Here is a 13,413-nt window from a genome sequence, read left to right as displayed (position 1 = left end):
GTAGCTTAATTAAAGGAGGGCCACAAATATGATGGCATTTTCTGTAAATAATAAGGGTGTATGAGGGGTCTTTAGTCATGTTTTTTACCAAATAAGGAATGGGTAGTTTGGTTTGGATGGTCCGAATAAGGTAAGTGTTACCTTTGGTTTGGATGAGAGGGAGTATACATGAAGCTCTTCCCTCCTTTTGACACAAGCAAATGAAACATATTTGCATTAAGAGAAGCAAGAAATAAAGATCCATATGGTACTATGGGAATGAGACGTTATCGACATCGGGTTTGTAAATACACAATTCACAATCAATAGAGATTTCATTTTAGCCTTATCACACATTAAAAGCTTGAAAAATACCCGATTTCAGGATAAAAGAGAAGGAAATAAGAATAAGAATTTTGAAGGTGTTGATTACATGGCCAACTCTCTTTGCAATTCAGCAAGTTCATCTTCCTCGGGGTCCCTCTGGGGTACAGGTCGTGAGGGTTGCTTTCCTCCGGTAGCAGGAGTGGAAGACATTGGGGGATTTGTAGCTGGCTGTAGAAGTTGTTCCTCCAACTCGGCCCCTTCAAGCTCTTCAAGCTCTGCTTCCAGTTCATCCTTTAATCACCAAAGTACATAACCACAAAGGATTAGTATTAGCACAAATTCTCATATAATGTAGTCTTATGAATATATAATATCCCACCGTCACTAATTAAATGAGTAGAGTTTATGGGTAAATGAGTTGGTCTCGCCCTTCCACATTATATTAACATGAAACTATCTATAAGAGACTAACTACTCGTATAATACAGTATTAACTTGATACATGACCCGAATATGCGTTCAAACAATCACTTCTTACCTCATCAAAGTCACTGGCGCCAATGGGGGCAGAAAGTGCGTCTTGAATCTGTCTCAAATTATCGGTCTGTTCATTGATCTCGTCCATTGTCTTGTCCACATCATCGATATTTCTGAAAACAATAACATGGGTTCACAAGATCAGTTGTTACTAGTAATAATCCCTGTATTCTGAACTCTACATCAATCTAATGATATTATTATTGCTACTTGGCTTATACATTACTTTTAATGAAGAGTACTACAGTCTAATCAGAACTTTAACCTACTCTGACTATGGAATACGATAAATATTAGATCACATATACAAATAAGCTGTTTGCCTAGAGAGGAAAAAGAATTTAGTTTGAATATGACTTGGTTTGATAATGTGAAATATCAAGATACCAAACTACCAATGAATGAATGGACCACAAACACAGCTATCAATAGTTGATGATGCACACATCAGCCCATATCCGGAACTCTAAGCCGGCCCAAGCCCATATTGACATGACGAAAAACACAAATAAAAAAAGTTGGAAACAGTTTTTGAACCAAATCCGGACTCTAACCCGACCCAAACCCACATTGACATGACCAGAATTTAGCCTCAAACACACCACCCATACTTTGACCCGACTCGTATTCACCCAACCTAAACACAAGTATTTGGTATTTCACAATTCACGCAAATGAAATACGGATGATATGATGAAGTGTTCAAGCACCAAATTAACCGCATAGGCACCAAAGATAAGAGAATGTTCTATGCGAAGAAGTGTTTAATGGACTCGTCAAAAAAATGAGACATGCATAGAGTCACGAGAAAAGGTCAGCAGGTCAGCAATAAAAAAAAAATTTGCAAGTTTTAGCTAAACTCTAAAACTATTTACGAAACCATCATTAGTGTCTTTTTAACTGCCAATTTTTTTGTAAAATTATTCATTCACTGATCTAAAATTCAGGGGGTATTATACTTCCTACTGCAACATGCAAGCACAATTAATGACTACATTGAAGGAGAAAATATTTTAGGGAATCTAAATAGAGCAACATTCAAGGAATTCGTAACTCACGTTGCTTTCTGCATGGCCTTCATAGCTTTAGCACCAGATCTCAATGCGTCAACGGTCTCTGTTGTTGCTTTCGCTCCTTCAAGCATTATCATCTGGAAGCCCACAAAGAAACACAAAAAGAAACATGATGTCAATTGCCAAGTCATTCAACTCTTTCCAAAACAAAGCAGCATAAAATACACAAACCAAAACAGGCGTGAAAGAAACTAAGCATAGAAAAACAATGATTAGTGCGATGAAAGATAAGAGGAATCAGTCGGACAGAGCTCCAAGGGAACAGCAATGCACTAACCTGATCATGGATACGTAGTTGAAAATTTCCCAACTGCTCCACTTGTTGTTCATACAACTTCTTCCTCTTTAAACATTGTATTGCAGCTTCAAAAGGCAATCACAACTAAGTTAACACAACAAAACAAAACAAAAGTGCAAAAATATTGGCAGACCCATTGACGTAATCTTAGCTTGCATTAATCATTTCACATCATGTGAATTAAGTATGGTTAGAGTTTTTCCTGATGATTTTTGCTGCTGCTTTTTTCGCTTTCCATTAGTATTTGATTCCTTTTTGTTATGTTATGTATCTTCACTTTTCTTTCCTTTTCTTTCACAATTCTCACTCTTTATCTCATATACCGGTCTTGCTTCCGCTTAATCTTGTTTCAGTGTTTTAGTGTTTTAGTATTTTTTATTTTGTCGTACTCCGTCCCTTCAAAACCAAACACTTATTTTTGTAGATAATATTATTTTCTTTGAAAGATCTTTTGATAACAAATGTAAATACACAAGTGTCGTATGTTAAATTTTGATTTTTTTTAACAAATATACGGCCATGGTATGGAAACTTTGACCTCCAAAAGGCAAATGAGGTGTTTGGATTGAAGGGAGAGAGTATTATTTCTCTTCATCTCTCCTTTAGGCTCGATTGTTCCACCTTTTCATCTATTAAACCTCTCTCAAAATGTTTACTTCTAAAGGTTCATGGTAATCATCCCCTAATATTTATTATGCTAGAGCTTTGTTGTTAATATTGCAATATTGCATTAGTCATTTCGCTAACTAATAGTGTTACAGAATCTGATTAGAGAAATTAATACACAATAATACAGTAGCTATGGATTCATATTACAGAACACTCAGCCGTATTAACAAAATGTCCATTTTATTAGCAACTATTATACCAGTCCATAATAAACAAGATGCAAATAAATCACATCCAGAACTAAACATTCCCCTCATTCATTATAAACCTAATTACCTAAGTGTGATTATCTCATTGCTAACTTGTATTATGTGACCAATGGTATAGTCAGATTGTAAGAGGAGTAATTTTGTAGCATGCTTCTGCTATTTAAAAAATCAGTGCTGATGATGAAAGAAATAATTGACATCCTTCAAAACGAATTTGTAGAATACCATATTTCTCAAAAAAAAAAAAAAAAAAAAAGAAAGAAAGAAAAAAGAATAACACGGGTGAGGTGAGGATAAAGCAAATACAAGAAACCCCTTAGTTCAGGAAAACATAATCTAAAAGGAAAGGGGATGATAGATGGAAAAGTTAGTGGAAAATGAGGTGGACAAATGAGAAAAAGAGAGATAAAATATGGGGAACCCCATTATTGCGGATGCTCTGATGATAACTCTCACTCTTTCAGTATTCAGTACAAGCATTCAAATTTCAAATTTTTGAAACACCAGCAAACAGGAACATACCACGCTTATTCTTTGCCCTGCTGAAGTCTTTTGCCTTCTCAACCTCTGCAGCAGCCTTCTTTATAAGAACCTGCTCTTTCTTTTCTAACATTTCAAGTGCCTGCAGAGCATATGACGGCATTAATACTCAACAACTAACAGGAAAAATAATGACAGCACAGATAGCCCTCAATTAGAAGATAGTTATACAAAAGAGGCTTATATGTGTCAATTAGCAGACTCAATATGTTGTAAGGTATTTTTGTTCTTAAACCATCCAATACTGGAAGGATTTCGCCACAATGGAAGAAGAAAAGCCTTCTCCATTCCATTTGCTTCTGCTCCTCAAATGCCCAAAAGCAATCCCGATCATATTACTTAAATTTGGGTTGTGAGACTGCATCGAAGCGGCTTAATAGAAGTTATGAAGGTTGTCACGACTACATTTAAGGCAGTTCCCATCACATGTATGCAGCACAACAAAGATCATGGTTTAGAATATCCGACGCAATGCCACATCACAACCGAGTTATTAAGGTATTGAAGGTTACGGTGACCACATTTTTTGCCATATTTTTACCGCAACGGCCGACGTTAAGATGCAACTACTAGTTCCATGATCAACACAATGAATGATTCGATTGAAACCAACTTATAGTCTTATACAACCATGATACAAAAAAACAAAGTATAAACTATCAGCCGCTCTCTGTTTCACTCCTGACGCATCTACTGTTGAATTTCCAAGGGCTAAAGAAGTTCAGCTTCAAAAAATTTAAACAATGTACAACGCCAACATCTGCTGTGATGTATTGCCTATGCCCAAATCAATCATCCAGAACATAAAAAAGTCCTAGAATTAAAAATAAAAAAGCATTGTTGCTGCCCTCAACTCAGAAGAGCATCAGTTAGGCACTCATTAGGGAGTGCAACCTGTTTACGTACATACTTGATAGCCCTCCATTGAATTCAAATTAAACTATTAAAGTATTAACCTAGCTAATAATTTGCTCAATTACTAACTAACGATGCAACCACTTTCTAACATCCACTTCTAATTTTATTCCAGATTCCGAATCATTCATTAACACGGTCTGGTTGGTTATTGGCACCTAAACAACTGTAGGATCATCCCTGTTCCTAATACGCCACCATCCCCTCCCTTAACCCCCTCCATCTTCACATTGCCTCACCTAATTAGGCACACCAACATCTAACCACACTACAGCAATTCCAAAAGGACACAATCAAAGGTTAAATCCCAGTTCTGAATTGCGTCCAAATTAATCATGAAGTAGCGTTCACATAGCGCTTAATCAACGTAATCACTACATACATTGTAAAACAATATCTTAACTGCTATTCACGTTCAAACGCGACGAAATTGATGAAACAATCGCCTAGAATTGTATTCAAAGCTAATATCTAACCTCCAAATTCTTTCAAAATCCAATCAATTACAACTTCCTAATTAAACAATCAATCAAACAACAATCTCAAATCACAACATGAATCAAATTACTCTATAAACCCTAAAAAATCAAATAGTTACATAATCACCTCACTCAATTTATCAAGAGTGGCAAGAGTACTAGACGCCGAACTATCTTCCCGTCCTTTAGCTCCAAATAATCTAGCCATCATACCTGTCGACATCCTATTACCTGAAAACAAATTACAAAAAAAAACACAATCAAACCAAATTGAAAAAATTAGGGTTCATACAAAACCCCTAAATCAATTCAATTTCTGCGAACACAATCGTAACATTAGCAAATCAATGAATTGAAATTGATATGATCGATAATCGGAAGTAGAATTACCGTAGAAATTGATTAGATTGTGCGAAGATCTTGAGGAGGGAGAAAATTGGGAGATTGAAGAGAGAGAAAATTGGAAATTCCACGAAATTTTCCGCGGTTTGTATTTTATCTTTTCTATTTTATTTTTATTTTTGTTTTGTATATGTGTGTTTGTTTTTGGGAGGAGATCGGAATGGGGTTGGTTACTTGGTTGTAAACAAGTTGGAAGTCGAGTAGGAAAATGCAATGGTTTATTACTTGGTTGCTAAGTTAGGGGCTCGTAGCGGGGAAGTAGTAAATGACCCCCTCAACTTTACTTGATAGTGAAATCAACCCCCTTAAGTTTGCTTTGTTGTAATTTACCCCCTTAACTTTGCATTTAAGTGAAATTAAGCCCCTTATCCAAAATCTCATGAGAAATTCAATATACCACATCACAAAAAGTGAAATCAATTATACTTTTTACAAAATATACTATTAGAATAAAAAAGTTAACAAATAGAATCAAAATTTAAAATTAATTAAAATTAATTAGATTTTTAAATTATTTTATAAAATCAAACTTTTTATGTTTTATAAAAGAACTGAATATTTTTCCTAAATTTTTTGACAGTTCTTTACAAATTAACATATATATATATAAAAAAAAATTAGGAGAGAAACTCTAAAAATATTTGTGCCTAATTTTGACTATCAAATGTTTTTCTTAAGCAATAGTGAATTAGTGATATATTTTAATAAAAAAATAAGTTTTTTTTTTCTCAGGAAACATAATTAAAACAAAAATTTTCATTTTTTCAAAATTTAAAAATATTCTCTTTTTTTTACATTTAAAAAAAACAATTTTGAACTTTTTTTTTAAATAAAACATAAACTATCTGAGCTTTTGTGGTATGAGAAAATGAATTTCTCATGAGATTTTGGGTGAGGGGCTTACTTTCACTTTTTAGCTAACTTAAGGGGCTTAATCACTCCAATCTAAACTTAAGGGGCCTAATCTCACAATAAGCCAAAGTAAAGGGGTTAGATTACCACTTTCGCGGGGGCTCGTAGAGTCCTGGCTAGTTTGGCTACTAAGCAAAGGATCGAGATCGAGATCGAGGGTAGAATCGAGTATCCGATGCGGATTAGGATACTTGGTTTAGTTACAGAATTTCAAACAGAGAGTGATACTATTAATTAAAGATGTTTTAGTCTAGTGGTTAATACGGAAGTATTGTGCACAATACGTTCCAGGTTCGAATTCCCCTCTATTGTAATGCTATTAATCGCGCTTCGTTAAACCGACCCTAGAAAAAAAAAACATTTGTGACTATTAGCAAATATTTGATACGAATGTTGCATGATTGCTATAGAGAAACTCGAGTCGAGTTGAACCCGTCTTTGCAATGAGATCATTGAAGTTGTTTGACCACGGCCCATGGCTTGTCAGTTGTCCCTATACCTTTCTTGTGGAATGAAAGAAAAAAAGAAGATCTACGCTCGATTCTCCTAGTTCGTCGAACCATCTTCTATAACGAATAAATGACCTTATCTTGTTAGATCCATAGTCATGCAAGGACAAACAAGGGGAAACCTACATAGTAGCAAAGGGTAGCACTCGCTACCCCAAATTCTTAGAAAATGGTTAAAATTATCGACTTTTGCTACCCTAATTTTTTTTAAATATGCACCTTAACATAAGTATAAAACAACATCAGAAAAATTCGCTACCCCAAAATTTTATTTCTGGGTTCGCCCCTGAGGACAAACACTTTACAAAATGATGAATACTTACCTAAAACGCTTGTACAAGATTCATCACAATATAAAACAATATTATATCCATAATGCAATTGATGAAAGTAACTAAAATTTATTTTAGGGTGTGTTTGGTTCACTTAAAAAGGGTATAAGGTATGGACTTAGAATGAGCTAAACCCATATCATGTGTTTGGTTGACAAATATGAGGGTTTCACTCATACATCAAACCCATGCGGCATTAGTTTCTCATACCCAAAGAAGGGGTGGGTATGAGGTTGATAGACTTGATACCCTTATAAATGAAATTAAAATAAGCAAAAATGTGAAATAAAAATTATAGCATAATGTAATTCAAATCTTCTATATACTTATTTGATTAAAAATTTTATTTTTATTATTTTATAATACTAAAATTTTCAATTTAAAATATTTTATTTTACAGATTTTAATTTTTAATTGAATTTCAAACTCATACCGCTAAGAATTGAAACAAACACATGGTATAAGAAATTAAGTTTCAACCTCATACCAGTCAGGTATGATTCCTGATAAACAAACACCTCTTTAAAGGATATTTTCATCTTCTATTTTAAATAACTACACGCAAATACTAGTGCAAAGCGGTCTTACAAAATTGGTTATGATAAAAAATACATAAATTGTTATATAAGGCGGTCTCATACCATGAGACCAGCCCATTTACCAAAAGGCCCAGAAAAATCAAAAACTTTAAAAAACAAAATACAAAATCCAAAACTGACTAGTACTAGATAACTCATAACTGTATCTTTTCTACTTGTTAACCCACGTCTAAACCTACTAACTGCTTGTTGCCTCCTACTTTGGAAAATCAAATCACCTTCTTGTCTTTAATCAAAACAATTGGTCTCCCTTGTGACGGGTTACCATTTGTGACGGATATTTTGTGAGATAAAATGGTAACAAAATGAGTTAGTGGAGAAAGGGGACCACATAAATAGTGTTGCAGAGAGAGAAAAAGTGGGTACATTGTGAGGTAAAATGGTATCCGTCTTCAGCTTGTGACGGATATGTCATGTCTTCAATGAGAATTTGTGTAATCAAAATATAAGTCGCCAATTTCATTGCAATTGATTGTAGGTCCTCTACAACTTCAGAGCAATTCAAATGATCATACCTCCGAATTTGTCTCGAATGACGATTATACTTCGCAAACATTTCCGCCCCAAAAAATATTCATCTACACTAATTGTCAAACTAAAAACCATAGTTATCAAACTAAAAACCACATCTTACTAAAACAAAGCAGAACTTTAAATGTAAAGAACTTAAAATCTGAAGTTTTCACCATAATATTTCAATATTTCAAGATAAAGACATGAGATTCAAAGATTAAACTTGTTAGTTTTCAAGGCTTGTGTGCAGATTTTGAAATAATTTAAAACCCAATTTTTAACTTAAAGTTTAAGGATATCTACATAAACCATGAATTCACTTGAAAACAAAAGATAAAGTTCTCAATATAAAAACACAAATATTCAACTTAAAACAATAAGTTGAAAGTATTAATGAAATTTAATTTTAAAATCTGGACTTTAAAGATCAATACAAACTAGGTAGTTGGTGGCGGCGGCAGCAGCGACTAATAAACACTCTTTATTTTTGATTTTAATCGTCGGGTGGAAGTAGAGAAAGGGCGTAGTAGGGTGGCAACAACCACAACAATGATGAATTGGGGACGAAAATAACAATAACAAACGAAGGTGATGAGGATGTAGATGGTAGAGGCAGCAAATTAGGTGGTAATGGCGAGGACGTGGGTTGCAGAGACGGTGCAAAATCGGCATTGACAAGGACATGAATTGGAGTTGTGGTTGAGGGGGTGGATGGTAGACTTGTAGTTCCTGTGAAGTAGGTTTTTTTGTCAAACACAACTGATGGGGCATATTCTGCACCGCTGACCAAGTCAACATATTGAGCAAGGTCAAAGATATCCACAACAAAGTCAACGACTTAGACAGTCTAGCCGATGCATCCCATCTACTGTCACTGGGTCTCGGCCGGCAACTAGCGGCCGGGGCACATATCCGCGTACTCATATCCAAGACCCCTCGGCCGGCCTGCCATAAGTCCATCGGCCGAGGGTAGACTGGTCTTTCCACCTGCTAGCTACTTGGCCACTTGGCCACTACGTGACAAAAGGTGAAAGTCTATAAATACTCCTCAACCTTCATTGAGGAAAGGATCCACAATTTAACCTAATAACCATTATTCATCTGGTAATATCTTCCTTATCTCTCTATAATATACTCTTAGCCAAGTAACAACAACTTACCTCTCTAAGTTAACTGACTTGAGCGTCGGAGTGAGTACGCTCGGCCAAAGCCGAGCCCTCAGTTTGTTCATCGTTTCAGGAGACCGCAAGGAGGATTCGAGCAAAGACATCATTCTACGAGCCACGAGTGGTAACAAATATCTGCTCTGGAATTACACCCGGAACAATTGGCGCCGTCTGTGGGAAAAGTAGACACTAGAAGCTAGTCATAATCATTCCCAAACAAAAAAAAAAAAAAAAAAAACACAAAAACCCACCCCAAAAGCTAAGAAGATGTCGAAACAACAAGAGGTAGTCGTGACCGACGAAACCGCACTCTACCAAGATGATACCTTCCACAATTCTGGAGTCGTGCAACCCTCCACCGGCGGAGTAATCCAACCGGAATTCGGGATGCCGATAATACGGACACGCCACGCCCCAACCAGGTCACCATCATGGAACATGTGGTTGACGTAGCAAAACTGAAGATGCTCCTGGACCTAATTGGGAGTACGTCAGCTCACACTGTCACGCCGACAAGAGCGGCGGAAACCGTCCAGGAGACCAGGGCCCAAAACGTGACTCCGAGAAATCTGAACGGGGCACTAGGAGAAGCCGACCCTGCCAAGACGCCGGAGGAGCCCAGAGTGCTAGTGGTGGACCTGAGCCCTCCCCGTACTCACGGGAGGACAGCGTCGCCGCAGCACCGGCGAGGCCCGCCTCAGAGAAGCCAGAGAAGTCCGACTCAGCAGAGTCGGAGAAGAAGCCCGAGTCGAAGAAGGAGTCCTTCCCGCTACGAGGAGAGGAGCCGGACTAGGAATGCGAGGAGCCGATCGCCGCGTGTCATTCGACACGTGGTCAGACAGCCCCTCAGTGCCTACGTCCTTGAAACCGCCGTGCCAACCAAGCTAAAGTTACCGGCGATCACATACGAAGGGGATAGCGACCCCACCGACCATTCCGAGGCCTTCGAGTCGTACATGTCGGTGTGGGAGCAGCCCGATGAAGTTTGGTGCCGAGTCTTCCCAACGACCTTGCATGGGATGGCTCAAAGTTGGTATAAGGGGTTGCCCGACGGCTCGGTATTTTGCTACGCCGACCTAAGGGACGCCTTTTTAGCCCAGTACTCCTGCAACAAGAGGAGGGCCGTGGAGACGTCGGACCTCCTAACTATCAAACAGGAGGGGGGCGAGTCTCTACGGAGCTATGTAAAGAGGTTCGACGGCAAGGTCCAGCAGATTCGGGAGATCAATCCCGAGCTGGCGGCCTTCGCACTGATGAAAGGCCTCCCAAGGGGAGACTTAAAGAATGAGCTCATCAAGTACGGGGGCCTGGGTTTGGATGCCGCCAGGAAGATGGCCGACCGCGCCATCAAGGTAGAAGACTATCACAAGACCTGGGTAGGCCCTAGCGAGGCCGAGCCCTCAGAAAAGAAGAGTCGCCGGGAGGACAACCCGGATGAAAGACGCCGTGACAATAACGGGTCACGGTCCGATGAGAGACGCCGTGACAATAACAGGTCACGGTCTGACAGATCTGCCAGGAAACAGGACTCGACGGGCGCCGGAGGAAGTTCGGGAACGTTCTACCAAAGGCACTACCATGATAAAACCCCTCTGGTCGTATCGGCCGCCGAGGTCTTCGCCCTGAGCAAAAACGAGGGCCAGAAGTGGGAATGGCCCCCCAAGCCAAAAGGAGACGGTGACACGAGCCAGTACTGCGAGTACCACGGCCACACCGGTCACCTCACTGACAACTGCCGGCATCTGAAGAATGTCATTGAAGAGCTGATCCGGAAGGGGAGCCTCGGCAAGTATGTTGCCAAAGGCCAAAAAACTGACGCCAGCGGTTCAGATAAGAAATCCGTCTTTCAACGGATAGGAGTGATTCATGTTGTCATCGGGGGCAACGAGAACGGAGGGTCCGCTCATGGGCACAAACGGCACCTGAACGAGCTATACCAGGCCATCAACTTTGTGCCCAACACAGCAATCCCCGCTTCCAACATCCCCGATATGACTATTGGAAGGAAAGACTACGAGGGAGTCATCGCCCCTCACAGCGACCCACTTGTGGTCAATTTGGACATATCCAACCACTTGGTCAAGAGCTGTCTGATTGACACAGGCGCCTACACGAACATCATGTTCAGGGAATGCTTCCTCAACCTCGGTCTGAAAGACAAAGACTTGAGCCCCTGCACCAATCCACTGTACAGCTTCTCCGGGGCCGGCCTGGTACCCCTGGGGTCGATCAGGCTACCAGTGATGTTCGGCGAAGGGAATGCGGCTAAGAATGTCCTAGCTGAGTTCGTAGTCATTAATGGCTCGTCCGCCTACAACGTTCTCATAGGCCGAGTCACACTGAGCGAGGCCGACGCAGTGATGTCTATCCGGGCCCTGACACTAATGTATGTCTCGGACCGGGGGAAAGCGCATAAGCTCGTCTCCAAGGACGAGAAGGACGAGGAGGTCAACGTCCAGATATCTGCCAGAGGATGCAACATGAAATCCCTCAAAGTGGCAAAGCAGTCAGAGAGGGGGAAAAGCCCATCCTTACAACAAGAGGGCGACCTCATGGATGCGATTGACGGCTGACGGGGAAGGTGCGCCTTTAATGAGGCATTAGGAAACTGGTAATCTCGGGAAGACCTTGTATAGCGGCGGAGGTGTCCAAAACAGCTGTGGGCACCCCGACGCATGTTTATATCTAATGAAAAATCGACCAGGTCTTCCATCAAAATGTTCATTTTCCCGGCAGTCATTATCAAGAAGTAGGCGCCGGCTCACACTGTCATACCGACAAGAGCGGCAGTCTCCATCAAGAATCGAGCGCCGTCGCAGTCACCCCAAGTAGTAGACGTAACGGCAGTCACCCTAAGTGGGAGACGTCGTCGCAGTCACTCCAAATGGTAGACGCCACGTTAGTCGCTATCAAGAAACAGACGCCGGCTCACACTGTCATATCGACAAGAGCGGCAGTCATCGTCAAGAAACAGACGCCGGCTCACACTGTCATACCGACAAGAGCGGCAGTCGTTATCAAGAAACAGACGCCGGCTCACACTGTCATACCGACAAGAGCGGCAATCTCCATCAAGAAGTAGGCGCCGTCTCACACTGTCATACCGACAAGAGCGGCAGTCTCCATCAAGAATCGAGCGTCGCCGCAGTCATCCCAAGTAGTAGATGTAACGGCAGTCACCCCAAGTGGGAGACGCCGTCGCAGTCACTCCAAGTGGTAGACGCCACGTTAGTCGCTATCAAGAAACAGACGCCGGCTCACACTGTCATACCGACAAGAGCGGCAGTCATTATCAAGAAAGCAGACACCGCGACGGGCACGGCCAGCACGGTTGATACTCGCAAAAGCGATCAAAATGCCTTAGAAGCGTTAAACACAGTTGAGATACGCACTCTAGACTGCCTCGGCCAAGCCAAGGCGGAAACAAAAGAGACGCTCAATTAATGACGTAAGAAGACAACTCAGACGAAGACGAGAAAAGACCTCGGCCAAGCCAGAGGCAAAGTGAAAACGCTAAGTACAGTTGAGACGCTCAACTATTAGCGCAAGAAAAAAGAAATAAGGTAAAGACCTCGGCAAGGCCGAAGGCAAAAGAAACGAACTCTTATTAAAAATGATAACAAGTTACAAGTGAGGAGAATACAGACGACGGCCGTCCCCATAGGGATAAAGTCAAAACACAACCTACCAAAGTTGTACAAAATACAAGGGAAAGCAAAAAGTTACAAATGTGTCATTTGAAGCGCCAAAAGATGGCAGGGAGGAAGGGCTTAATAATTGGCTCCCGAACAGCTGAAGCAGATCTGCTGTAAACTTGTTCTCATCAAGCAGCACATGGTAGTGTGTGAGGAGCTGAAGCTATCCGAGACGCCGGGTGAGCCTGGTGACGACCGCCCGTCTCCCTATGCCTGTTGCTGCTTGCCATCAGCAGCGGTAGCAGCATCTTCTTCAATG

General features: G+C 40.5%; 1 protein-coding gene across 1 annotated transcript; it reads right to left on the bottom strand.

Moving 5' to 3' along the window:
- Window positions 1–224: 224 nt before the first annotated feature.
- On the bottom strand, window positions 225–5,601 carry LOC141611162 (vacuolar protein sorting-associated protein 32 homolog 1-like). The gene is made up of 7 exons (XM_074429616.1): window positions 5,417–5,601; window positions 5,154–5,257; window positions 3,615–3,714; window positions 2,194–2,279; window positions 1,902–1,993; window positions 845–956; window positions 225–597 (listed from the first exon to the last, which is right to left on the bottom strand). Exons 2-7 carry the CDS (start codon window positions 5,247–5,249, stop codon window positions 409–411), a joined length of 675 nt encoding a protein of 224 aa, XP_074285717.1. The 5' UTR covers window positions 5,250–5,257; window positions 5,417–5,601; the 3' UTR covers window positions 225–408.
- Between the last annotated feature and the right edge of the window lie 7,812 nt (window positions 5,602–13,413).

Source organism: Silene latifolia, chromosome 11 (genome assembly GCF_048544455.1).
Source record: "Silene latifolia isolate original U9 population chromosome 11, ASM4854445v1, whole genome shotgun sequence".
Lineage (NCBI taxonomy): Eukaryota > Viridiplantae > Streptophyta > Magnoliopsida > Caryophyllales > Caryophyllaceae > Silene > Silene latifolia.
This window is presented reverse-complemented; position numbering and strand designations above follow the sequence as displayed.

Excerpts from the sequence above, each read along its gene's own strand:
- LOC141611162 (XM_074429616.1), bottom strand. The coding sequence starts at position 5,249 with ATGTCGACAGGTATGATGGCTAGATTATTTGGAGCTAAAGGACGGGAA. Across the intron at positions 3,715-5,153 it reads CTCTTGATAAATTGAGTGAG|GCACTTGAAATGTTAGAAAA; the intron begins GTGATTATGTAA and ends TATGCTCTGCAG. Across the intron at positions 1,994-2,193 it reads AACTACGTATCCATGATCAG|ATGATAATGCTTGAAGGAGC; the intron begins GTTAGTGCATTG and ends GTGGGCTTCCAG.